The sequence below is a fragment of the Elephas maximus genome, chromosome 4 (genome assembly GCF_024166365.1).
Source record: "Elephas maximus indicus isolate mEleMax1 chromosome 4, mEleMax1 primary haplotype, whole genome shotgun sequence".
In the NCBI taxonomy this organism is placed as follows: domain Eukaryota; kingdom Metazoa; phylum Chordata; class Mammalia; order Proboscidea; family Elephantidae; genus Elephas; species Elephas maximus.
In genome coordinates, this window is record NC_064822.1 from 170,746,823 (window position 1) to 170,759,838 (window position 13,016).

The 13,016-nt window shown below is 42.1% G+C and overlaps 1 protein-coding gene across 1 annotated transcript in view; it reads right to left on the bottom strand.

Moving 5' to 3' along the window:
• The window catches only part of GLT8D2 (glycosyltransferase 8 domain containing 2), a 35,579-nt gene extending 31,900 nt beyond the window's left edge, over nt 1-3,679 (bottom strand). Inside the window, exons 1-2 of the mRNA XM_049884214.1 lie at nt 3,306-3,679; nt 1,464-1,510 (exon numbers count right to left, since the gene is read on the bottom strand). Coding sequence (XP_049740171.1) covers nt 1,464-1,482 — 19 coding nt within the window. The 5' untranslated portion in view covers nt 1,483-1,510; nt 3,306-3,679. The remainder of the gene's footprint in view (nt 1-1,463; nt 1,511-3,305) is intronic.
• Between the last annotated feature and the right edge of the window lie 9,337 nt (nt 3,680-13,016).

Genomic DNA, 13,016 nt, shown 5'->3' on the forward strand with positions numbered 1-13,016 from the left:
TTGTATCATCTGCATAACACAGGTTGTTAATGAGTCTTCCTCCAATCCTGACGCCCCATTCTTCTTTATGTAGTTCAGCTTCCTGGATTATTTGCTCAGCACACGGATTGAATAGGTGTGGTGAAAGGATACAACCCTGACGCACACCTTACCTGACTCTAAACCACGCAGTATCCCCTTGTTCTGTCCAAACAACTGCCTCTTGATCTATGTATAGGTTCCTCATGAGCACAACTAACTGTACATCCACCAAATGGGGATTTAATAGTAATCATTACCTCACAGGGTTGTTTTGAGAGCTAACAGGGGCCACGCAGGCCCAGTAAAGACTTTATCTTTGTTATATATTATTATTTATTATTATTATGCATCAAGATATTTATATTTATTGGCCTCAGAGTGCTCTATTTTCTGAGCCCTAGGCCTTTGTCTTCTCATTTATATAAAGAAGGAGTTGGACAGTCTCCCTGGGTGCCTTTTAGAACTAACGTTCTGAGGCTCAATGATTCTACCTTTCTAATTTCTAGCTCCTCCCTGCCTTTCTGAATCCTCAAATTCACTCAGAGTACACCAGGTGCTGGATTTAGTTTAAAACAAAACCATAGAGAAGCAGAAGGTAAGTGACAGAGTTTCACAGTTTATAAATAGGTCTAATAAACATTCATCTGGCACAGCCAGTACGGGGGGGTGGGCCAGTGCCTACTATTTCTTGACCCTTTCAAACATGGCTGTTACTATTGAGGTAGGGTTGCCAGATAAAATAATTTTTTTAGTATAAGTATATTCCAAAATATGTGGGGCATACTTATGTCAAAAAATTATTCGTTGTTTATCTGAAATTCAAATTTAACTGGACATCCTTTATTTTTACTTGCTACGTCAGGCAGCTCTACCCTGAGGGTAACAGTAACACATTATTGTTGTTACGTGCTGTTGAGTTGGTGCCAATTCATGGAGACCCTACAAGACAGAGTAGAACTGCCCCATAGGGTTTCCAAGGAGTGGCTGGTGGATTTGAACTGCTGACCTTTTGTTTAGCAGCTGAGCTCTTAACCACTATGCCTCCAGGGTGTATTCCCCCGCCAAATTGACAAACGACTAAATCTAAAATCAAGGGCAAATTCAGGTTTTGACAGGTCTGAATATTATACAATTTGAGGGGGTGCTTTAAGAATAAGAATACAAAATAAAAAATGCAAAATTAGACATGAATATGAATATTTACAGAGAGAAAATAAATTATATTTGTAAGTTTTATGAAAACATATGATCCCTCCCATGATAAGTCTACCTCTGGCCAAAATACTCAAAACTTTCCATAGGAATCATCCTGAAGTGATCCTGACAAGAATTGCCTATGGGAAAACTGTTTATGAAAATCAAATAAGATTTCCAAATGAGCCAAGACTCAGTTCTCTAAAACATTATATTCTTATTGTTATATTAAAAAGTCGTAATCTTACTTTTTCGTAAGAGAGCCATGTGTGTTCTCGTAGATAAGCACTGTAACCTGTGGGTTAAAGAAGAAAATTTTATTTAAAAGAAAATCAACTGAAAGTCATCAACATTTGTTAAGAACTATGTCTTCTTTGGAAGTCCAATATGTCGTGAATTGGGCAATCATCCTTTATTTTTCTGAATCTAGAATTTTGGAATCAATATAAATATTTCTTGAAGGTCCAGCTCACCTTTGTGAAAGTGGCTTCGCTGGCTGTGCAAACCTTACAAAAGGCCCCCAAGAATTTATCTTTTGTCTTCAAGTATGTTTAATCACCACTGACCATTGCCATCCAGTCAATTCTGACCCATAGTGACCCCGTAGGGTTTCCAAGGCTGTAGATCTCTATGGAAGGAGACTGCCCCATCTTTCTTCCATGTAGCCTCTGGTGGTTTCAAACCTCTGACCTTTTGGTTAGCAGTCGATCGCTTTAACCACTGCCCACTTTTCCAAAAAGAGCCCTGTCAGACTTCTGGGTCAATAGAGCAGGTGGCGATAACTAGAAGAAGCATCACACACTGGGATCTCTTTGATCCCATCATTGGCACCACCAGAGAAGTGAACATTCACACTGTGCTACAGCCTTTATACACATCATGTTGTTTAATTCCCAACTCTATGACATGGGTACTATCATTAACCCCAGTTTACAGATGAGGACACAGAGGCACAGACAAGTAGCTCCCCCAGAGTCAAAAACTTGTAAGTGGCAGAGTCTGACAACTCCCCTCCCCCAGTCTTTACTTCTAACTGTACTGGATGGAAGACAGGAATTCCATTTAAAAAAAAATCAAAAAACAAAAAAAATCCAAGCCCGTTGCCATCAAGTTGATTCCAATTCACAGCGACCCTATAGAACAGAGCAGGACTGTCCCATAGGGTTTCCAAGGAACGGCTGGTGGATTCAAACTGCAGACCTTTTGGTTAGCAGCCGAGCTCTTAACCGCTGTGCTACGAGGGCTCCGGTATTCCATTATGTCATACAAAAAGGACATTGTACAGAAATACTACACCAAAACATTTGTGGAGAAAACAAAAGACAAAAACAAATAAACCAGTATCACTTCTGGATATTTGGCTGCACAGTGCCAAAAACTAGAGGACTGATTTTTTTTCTACAGTACATCCAGATGTTTGTGATAGTTAGATACAATTATGTTTACTTTCTCTTCTGTTACTCTTGCGTTAACTATTTGTCTCTTTTTGTGTCGTATAGTCAGGCTTATCCCATGTATTACGTTTGCTAATAAAGTAAACATAAGAAGATTTTTTTCGGTGTTAAAAAACATATCCAGCCCAAACACTGTGACTACTGTAAATACAATAATCCTCATTTACATTTCTACAACTGCCAGTTCTTTTATTGGAAGATCTCAGAACAGCCTCCTAGAAGCAGAAAACATGAATCACAGCTCAATTAAATCATCTGTGGCTGAGAAACATACCTGCAGTGGATGCTAACATTTACCCACGTCGTATCTAACTGCTATTTCCAAGCTTAAAATCTGATGCAAAGTGTAAATCACACAGTTTGGGGGGTGGGAGGTGGAAAATAAACCCAGGTCTGGATTAGCAGTTCAGACTGTGGAAAATTTACACACTGAGAATTCTGGATTTGCTGCGATGGCAAAAAAAAGGCCTGTTGGAATGCTACAATATCAACTGAGGAGTTTCTGAAGGCAACGTTTGTTTGGGACAGGCTGACACTTCTGATTTATTTTCTTGAGTCTACAACAAAACAACGGCTGCAGGCAGGCCAGGGTAAAATGGAAAGACTGCCTCGCTGCTCCTAAACGTCTTTATTTACCTGGTGAATGCTGAGCGCAGGGCTTGGGCTCGGGGTCCAGAAGAGCTGCAGGGCAGAGCGTTCAAATTCTGCCTGGCCTGGGGCTGCTGCCCTTCAGGCTGCTTCTGCTGCTTCCAAAGACCCCACTGGAAATCCTGAAGCGTCGGAACGCCCCAAGGCCAATATTACATTTCCAAGACAGCGTTACTTCTCCACCCGCCCCCTCTGCTTGCGTTGACTCTGGGGCAGCTCGGGTTTCTTCTACCCAGGCGGACGGCTGCTGGGAATCCAGACGTTGCGCTGGCAGAGTGAGGCGGGCCCTGAAACCACGTCCAGATGCTCTAGGCAGGCAGGTCCAGAGCAGCCAGACTTCCTCTCCCCTCCTTGGCCAGCAGTCAGCATGCAAACTGTTTCGACAACAGCACTCATTCAGGAGGAAAAGACTCAAAACCGTGAAAAGCAAATGCTTGGGGAATGAATTTCTACCACTGGTGGGGTCTAAATTAAACTTGGAAAGAGCAGAAGTGAGAAATAGAGTTCATACTAATTTCAAGAATATCTTCTTAGTCACTAACTTCTGAAATCTCTTCGTCATTAAAACTCTGTCGTCCTCAAATCAAAGCCCAGCTAACAACTACGGTCTCATTCTACCAAGGCGGTGATAGTGACAAAAGTTTCAAGATGGTATGTTTTGTGCACGAATGTGGAGAGGAATAAGACAGGGAACTGACATCAACCACACCCAACTCTGCAATGTTTCTGCCTGGATTCTCAGAAGCCCAGAAAGTGGTGCCAGCACTTTGCCTGGGATCATGAAATTTATCTTTGCAATGGCCCTTGTCCCTATTTCCTATAAGGAAATGAGGGTCCCTCTGCTCACTGCCTCTTTCTATAGCAGTATGTCCGATACAAATACAACGCAAGTCACATTGTAATTCTAAATTTTCTAGTAGCTACGTTAAGAAAAATACAAAGAGGTAAAACAGTGCTAATGATAATACTATATGTAACCCAATATATATAAAATGTTATTTCAAGACACAACCAATATAAAAATTTTAACAACAAAATGCTTTACTTTTTTTTTTGTACTAAGTCTGTGAAACCTGGTGTGTATTTTACACTTGCAGCACACCTCAGTTCAAACACCTAATTTTCACTGGAAACGTGATCTATACTTGTATTTCATAAAATTTAGTTTCAGATGTAGATTCACATATCCAGGTGGTTCCAAACATATTTACATTTTTTCTGATAGCTGAATCGAGTATCAGTTTTTCAGTTTAAATTAGTTAAAATTAAATAAAATTTAAAATTCAGTTCCTCAGTTAGATTAGTCACATTGTAAGTACTCAATAGCCGCATGTGGCTAGTGGCTACTGCACTGAACCAGTAAAATCAGTTGCAATCAAGTCAACTCCGCCAACTCCAACTCATGGCAACCCCGTGTGTAGCAGAGTAGAACCGTGCTCCATAGGCTGATTTTTCAGATTGCCAGGCCTTTCTTCCAAGGAACCTCTGAGCAGACTCGAACCTCCAACCTTTCAATTAGCAGCTGAAGGCCTTAACCATTTGCACCACCCAGGGACTTCTGTTGTATTGAATAGTGCAAGGCTAAAGGATTTAGTAGAGTTTTCTTAGACTTGAACTCAGAGTGTGGGACTATCTGGGATATTTTCCATTTGTATAGAACTTTGAACATTGCCAAAGCACTGTCACACGTTCTATTTCATCTTATTTTCACAACATTCCTGTTAGATAATTTTAGCAGATGTTATTTGCCCTAATTTGCAGATGAGCAAACTGAGGCACTGGGCACATTCAAGTCCAAGTTCCCAAAACAAGTTAGTGAGGAAGCTAGGACTGGAATTCCCACTTAGCCCTTCTCTACTGTTTCCTGGCATGTTTCTAATACTAGATTTTAGTTTAGGGTCGAACAACATCCAGTAATTGCATTCTTCACTTGGTCATCCTTCAGCATGGAGTGGCTGTTTGTGCAGAATTATTGCCTGTTTTTTTTTGGCAGTGCTCTCTTACATATTCCTATAACATTTTTTTTTTCTCTTACATATTCGTATAACAAAGCCTTCATGCAATCCAGCAGGTGTGTCATTTTTCTTTAGAGCAGGCTTGACATTGCCCTAGTCCTCTTCTCTCTTTACTCCCAGCAAGTTATAACCTACTTGAAGCCACAACTCCACTCAATATTTTAGCTAACAGACATAGTTGTAATGGTATTTATCTTTAGTTACAGCAAAAATACATTTTATGCATTGATCACCTGTGGGAAGTCAGAAGGTTCACTGGCAGCACAGGGTGCTGTGCTCCAAGTACTCTTCCTCCACACCTCATTGCACACATATGAGCAATAATACGATCAACACTTCATGGCCCAGGGCTTGCCGCTGCTCTTTGAGAACGATGTGCTCTCATGAGCAGCAGGACAATCTCTCAGACAAGCCCCAGACATCGTGGTGGATGGCATCTCAAGCTGACTCTTGCCCATTCCAAACCAAAACCAAACCCGTTGCTGTCAATTCCAACTCATAGTGACCCTATAGGACAGAGCAGAACTGCATCATAGGATTTCCAAGGAGCGGCTAGTAGGTCCCAACTGCCAACTTTTGCCTAGCAGCCAAGCTCTTAGACACTGCATCATCAGGGCTCCATACCAGTTTTCTCCAAATATCATGTCTTCTTCTCCTTTCCATCTGTCGTTCACCTAGCAGAATGCCTGACCTAGGCAGTGAAAGAGATGTTGAAGAAGTGGGTTCGGGGAGTGTGACTACAAAAGCACCCAAGAGGGGGACTCAAAACTGACGCAATAATTATGTTGCTTTCATAGACTCTGTCTGCTATTGCTATTCATATTAGCTTTGACACAGACCCAAATCTCTCTTTCTTTGTACACCTTCTCCCGGATCCCTTCAGTATCTGATTGCAGATTATTTCTCCTCTGTTTCTGCTGTGTCACGTTCTCAGGATGCAAAAGGCTTACTACCAGTGACCTAGATTTCCACACTGTATTTACAGATTCTTCCCTGGGAAAGAAATGAGAACAGAAATGGATATAAATGGCACTCTGACAGTGCAGTGGCTATAAGCATAGAGACAGACAGACGTAGGTGTTTGCTCAGGCATTTCACTTACAAGTTACTGAAGGTCTCACCTTGGCTTTCTTCACCTATAAAGTCCTTGCAGAGCTCTTGTGCAGGTTAAAAGACATCATGCACATAAAGCTCTCAGTAAGGTCTCAACACATGGAAGTTATTATTATTATTGTTGAATGAAGAAGCCCAAGTTGTAAACTAGGAAAAGGAATTTAAGTGTAGGTTATTTGTAACTTAAAAAAAAAAAAGTCTAAATGCTTGCATTGCTTACACGGCTGGTGGTCTACTTAGTAACTCTTCTCCTTCTTCCTTTCCTCCGTTTCAATAAAAATATGGTTTTATTTGGGGCTGCAGTGTGCCAGCTTAAAAATACTCACCTCTTCAGACACCCTGCAGCAAGAGTGGCAAGTAAGCAGAAGTCTGCTGTCTGAGGCTTCCTAGATTGCTTTCCTGGCAAAGAGCTGCTTGGTGCCTTTTGCCCTTTCTTCCTGTTTGAAATCCAACCTGATGCCTGGAGATGGAGTAGCCACTTGCAGACCTGAGGATAAAAGGCCCACACTAGGCTGTTGAATACGGCCGCTTGGCTATGCAGAGAGAATGCAGTGTGGAATCAGTCAGGGTCCTAGCAGGACACAATGACTTACTCAAATGAGGTAGTGAAGGAGAATTTTTTCAAAGGCGCTATTTAAAAAGATATAGTGAGTATTAGGGAAACAAACACGGTTAAGAGATGGTCCAATACCCTGGGGTTAGCACAGCAGGGAGCCATTACCACCCCTAATCCTACAGGTAAGGGAAAGAAGTGGTTAGCAGGCCTGGGAGACAAAAGTTGTATGGAAAGTGCTACCCAACAGGAGCTGTGGGCTGTGACAGAGCGATATAGTCAACCTATAGTGACTTGCGTAAAGGGGACCAGGGGACCAATTACCCCAATCACACAATCTCCTGTTGGTGGTACCATACACAACTGGAAGCCAGAGAACAAGGGAACTCAAGTGATGAAATCTGTACAGATCAGCCTCCCAGAACACTGAGTGGGTGAAAGAAGGGTGGAAAGAAGGTCTGTATAAGCAAATGGAAATATTTTTAATCCCAGCAGAAATATGATTAGGGTCCCAGCAGAAATATAATTCGGGTCCCCTGGAGTTGTATGATTCAGCAGCTCTTTTTTTTATAACTTAAAAATGGCAGAGTAAGAACATGGGACGAACTTTAGTTCTTGATGGCATCAGGAGTCACCATAGCAATCCCGAACTACCTACCTATGGTAGTTTTTCTATGTGAGGAAAGTAAATCCTTATGTTCTTAAGTCATTGTGTTCAGGTCTCAGTTATATGCAGCTGACTCCAATCCTATGTGATATACACCATATGCATTTCACATGCATTTAAAATTTGTGGTATCATTTGTCAACATGTATATCAGATTCACTATTAATTCAAGTTTATTTCTTAGTAGCTGTGGTGTGGTGGATCACTTTTACATGGCCTTTTTCTCCATGGTCTTGTAACTCGCACACAAGCGATTGGGTTGGACTATGCAAATAAGATAGTTGTGGCCCACCAAGGGGATCAGTCAGTTCTTCCATTCTGCTAGGCTTAAAAATGAGCCACCCCAGAGGTGAAAGGAGAGAGTCTCACCACCACCAAGAAAGAAGAGCCAGGAGTAGAGTGTATCCTTTGGACCTGGGACCCCTACACTGAGAAGCTCCTGGAACCAGGAGAGAGACAGAGAGAGAGCTGTAATACTGAAGATGGCAAGAAGTGACAGCAGAGAAACAGCAGCAGGAGAGATGGCAGGAGACTGCATGGTGGGCTTCCCAGCCCACCACATGAGGAAGCTGAGTGTCTTTGGGCAGGAGTTTCACTGGCAGAGTAGGGTACCTCTGGGCACTTGGTGGAGCTAGATTTGCCAACTGAAGGAGCTAGAGCTGAGGGCCTTAGGCCCAGGCTTACCAGGCAGAGTGAGGTGCCTCTAGGCACTTATCGGCAGAGCTAAATGGGCTTTGTGACGCTTTGTAACACTTGCCCAACCAGGGCAAAGGTTGAGAGCCAGAGAGAGGCGTGTCTGCAGGCACAGCTGAAAAGAGGCTGTCCTGATGGAAGAACTGCATCCTGAGTACTCCCAAGACTGCATTGCAACTTGTTACTTCCCTAATAAACCCCATAATCATGAGCATTGTCTGTGAGTTCTGTGTGGCCATTGCAATGAATTATTGAACTCAGCAGAAAAGTACAGACTGCTTCGGGAAGGACAGTTGGTGTCAGAATTGGTAAAAAAAAAAGGGCTAGGGAGATGAGGGTCAAGCTGGCAAGCCTCTATATATTGCCTCTGTCTCCCACAGCTGGGATCTGAGATCACCCACATGGGGCAGGAAGTACAACTACAGCAGCCTGAGTTTCCTTCCTCTTGCCTGGTGGGCTTCAGTTGTGGGTCCCTCCTTTTTGGCCTAAACTTATATGCTCTGGGCTCTTCCCTGCTACCCCCTGAGCAGCAGCATTTTGCTCCTACATCTGAGTCTTTGCAGAACCTGGGTTTCTTCTCACCCACATGATATGACTGTTTTTCTTTCTTGGCTTTTGTGTCCAGTTCCCTGTTCTGGTAACTGGTTTAGGCTTTACCTGGCCTGGAGCCCTGCCTTGCTCTTGCCAGCTGCCTTCTCCGTGCCTGGGCTCCAGTTCTAGCCAAGATCCATGGCTACAGCCCTGCAATCTGTGAACAGACTTCTCAGACACCATCTGCATCCCTGCCTCAAAAACAACGTCTTCCCAGGCTCTCTGTTATTGTGTTCTGCCCACTTACTGGCATTCCCCAGTGCCTCTTCTCAGATTTCTGCCAATAACCCCTTGGCCTGAGTTCTCAATCAAGATTAAGTTATCCCTTGGACATTGCAACTTACACTTTTGGCTGGAAACACAGCACTGTCTGCCACTTCCCAGCACTAGACCTTCCTTCTAGGGCTGATTCTTCAGTGGCCTGTAGCTCAGGAGAAGGAGTAGAAACAGTAATAATATACTGAAAATGATGATGATGATAGAAATAAAACAACCTACTACTAAATGCTAAGTATATGCCAGGCATTGCATAAATACAGCACAATCCTTGCTTTACATGGCAACAGCACAGATTTCAAGTATCACAATTTAGTTAAATAACATCAGTTCCCCAACAACACAGCTCAAATTTCCATTACCACGGTATAGTAACTGCGATTAATGGCACAAGTACAAATTTTCTGGCTAGCTTTTCAGTCCACAAAATTGCCGTGTAAATAACAGATATACATCATCATCAGGGACCAATCATATCATTTCTTTGAAAGTGTTCTGGTGATTGGTCACTGGCCATCTATTATTCTGTTCACATGCAGTCAGCAAAACATGTAGTTGTATTGCCCACTTGTCTACCAGTGATAAACTCCTGTGACACTTTACAAAAAAGGATGAGCAGAAAGAAAGAATTGGCCCACAAAGATGAGAGTGTATGAAAGAAACAAAAATTGATAATGCTGGGAGTAAAATTCATACCCAAGGTGAATGAAGTTGTAGATGAAGGAGCTGACCATGGGAATGTTAACACCGCTACCATTCAAAGAATCCTAGATATGCCGCTGGAGACACTTGTACAGGCGAATTTAGGAGCATAAATGAGGAAAGTGGCTGTGATAGAAAAAGTGAAGATATTCCAAAGGAATGCTGGCAAAAACTTGAACTTAAAGGAATTCTCAGAGATATGCCATTGAAAACATAAAATATAAAATGCTGGAAGCGATACCAACTTAGAAAGTAGTATTACAATTCACCAAGGCATTCAAAAGATGCTCACTCTGTATGGTGTTATACAACCAGAAGAACAAGACAAGCGCTATTCACACTGTTTGTTGCTAGGTGCCTTCGAGTTGGGTCAGACTCATAGTGGCCCTATGTACAACAGAACAAAACACTGCTGGGTCCTGTGCCATACTCACAATTGTTACTATGCTTGAGCCCATTGTTGCAGCCACTTGTCAATCCATCTCGTTGAGGGGTCTTCCCCTGTTTCTGCTGATCCTGTACTTTACCAAGCATGATGTCCTTCTCCAAGGACTGGTCATTCCTGATAACATCCAAAGAACATGAGATGAAGTGTTGCCATCCTGCTTCCAAGGAGCACTCTGGCTGTACTTCTTCCAAGACAGATTTGTTCATTCTCCTGGCAGTCTGGGGTATATTCAATATTCTTCACCAACACCATAATTCAAAGGCATCGATTCTTCTTTGGTCTTCTTTATTCATTGCCCAGCTTTGGCATGCATATGAGTTGATTGAAAATACTGTGGCTTGCATCAGGCGCACCTTAGTCCTCAAAGTGACATCTTCGCTTTTCAACACTTTAAAGAGGTCTTTTGCAGCAGATTTATCCAATGTAATACGCTATTTCACTTCCTGACTGCTGTTTCCATGGGTGTTGATTGAGGATCCAAGTAAAATGAAATCCTTGGCAACTTCAATATTTTCTCCATTTATCATGATGTTGCTTATTGGTCCAGTTGTGAGGATTTTTTTCTTTTTCTTTATATTGAGGTGTAATCCATACTGAAGGTCGTAGTCTTTGACCTTCATCAGTAAGTGCTTCAAGTCCTCTTCGCTTTCAACAAGCAGGGTTGTGTCATCTGAATATCACAGGTTGTTAATGAGTATTCCTCCAATCCTGATGCCACGTTCTTCTTCATATAGTCCAGTTTCCTGGATTATTTGCTCAGCATATAGATTTAACAAGTATCATGAAATGATGCAACCCTCATGCACACCTTTCCTGATCTTAAACCACGCAGTATCCTCTTGTTCTGTTCAAACGACTGCCTCTTGGTCTATGTACAGATTCCCCAATTAAGAGCACAATTAAGTGATATGGAATTCTCATCCTTTTTTTTTTTTAATTTTTATTGTGCTTTAAGTGAAAGTTTACAAATCAAGTTGGACTCTCGTACAAAAATTTATGAACACCTTGCTATATACTCCTAAGTGCTCTCTCCCTGATGAGACAGCACACTCCTTCCCTCCACTCTCTTTTTTTGTGTCCAGTCAGTCAGCTTCTGACCCCCTCTACCCTCTCATCTCCCGTCCAGACAGGCTTTGCCAACATAGTCTCATGAGTCTACTTGATCCAAGAAGCTCATTCTTCACCAATATCATTGTCTATCCCATAGTCCAGTCCAATCCCTGTCTGAAGAGTTGACTCTGGGAATGGTTCCTGTTTTGGGCTAACAGAAGGTCTGGGGACCATGACCTCCGGGGTCATTCTAGTCTCAATCAGACCATTAATTCTGGTCTTTCTACTAGAATTTGGGGTCTGCATCCCACTGCTCTCCTGCTCCCTCAGGGGTCCTTTGTTGTGTTCCCTGTCAGGACAGTCATCGGTTGTAGCAGGGCACCATCTAGTTCTTCTGGTCTCAGGCTAATGTAGTCTCTGCTTTATGTGGCCCTTTCTGCCTCTTGGGGTCATAATTATCTTGTGTCTTTGGTGTTCTTCATTCTCCTTTGCTCCAGGTGGGTTCAGACCAAGGAATTCTCATTCTTCATAATGTTATCCATAATTTGTTATGATCCACACAGCCAAATGCCTTTACATAGTCAATAAAACACAGGTAAACATCTTTTTGGTATTCTCTGCTTTCAGCCAAGAGCCACCTGACATCAGTAAAGATAGTCCTAATTCCACATCCTGTTCTGAATCTGGCTTGAATTTCTGGCAGTTCTCTGTCTATGTATTGCTGCAACCATTTTTGAATGATCTTCAGCAAAATTTTACTTGTATGTGATATTAATGATATTGTTTGATAATTTCTGCATTCTGTTGGATCACCTTTCTTTGGAATGGGCACAAATATGAATTTCTTCTAGTTGGTTGGCCGGGTAGCTGTCTTCCAAATTTTTTGTCATAGATGAGTGAGCACCTCCAGCACTGTATCCATTTCTTAAAACACCTCAATTCGTATTCTATCAACTCCTGGAGACTTGTTTTTCACCAGTGCAGCTTGGACTTCTTCCATCAATACCACGAATTGTTGATCATACGCTACCTCTTGACATGGTTGAATATTGACCAATTCTTTCTGGCACAGTGACTCAGTGTATTCCTCCCATCTTCTTTTGATACATTCTGCATCATTCAGTGTTTTGCCCGTAGAATACTTCAATATTGCAAATCGAGGCTTGAATTTTTTTCCTTAGTTCTTTCAACTTGAGAAATGCCAAGTGTGTTCTTCCCTTTTGGTTTTCTAACTCCAGGTCTTTGCACGTGTCATTATAATATTTTGTCTTCTAGAGCCACCCTTTGAAATCTTCCGTTCAGTTCTTTTACTTCATCATTTCTTCCATTTGCTTTAGCTATTCTAAGTTCAAGAGCAAGTTGCAGAGTCTCTTCTGACATCCATTTTGGTCTTTTCTTTCTTTCCTGTCTTTCTAATGACCTCTTGCTTTCTTCATGTATGATGTCCTTGATGTCATCCCACAACTCGTCTGGTCTTCAGTCATTAGTGTTCAATGTGTCAAATCTATTCTCGAGATGGACTCAGGAAAGAAGGAGGACAATTCAAACTACTCTTGATGAATTTTATAAAAAGAAATAAAACCCTTTAATT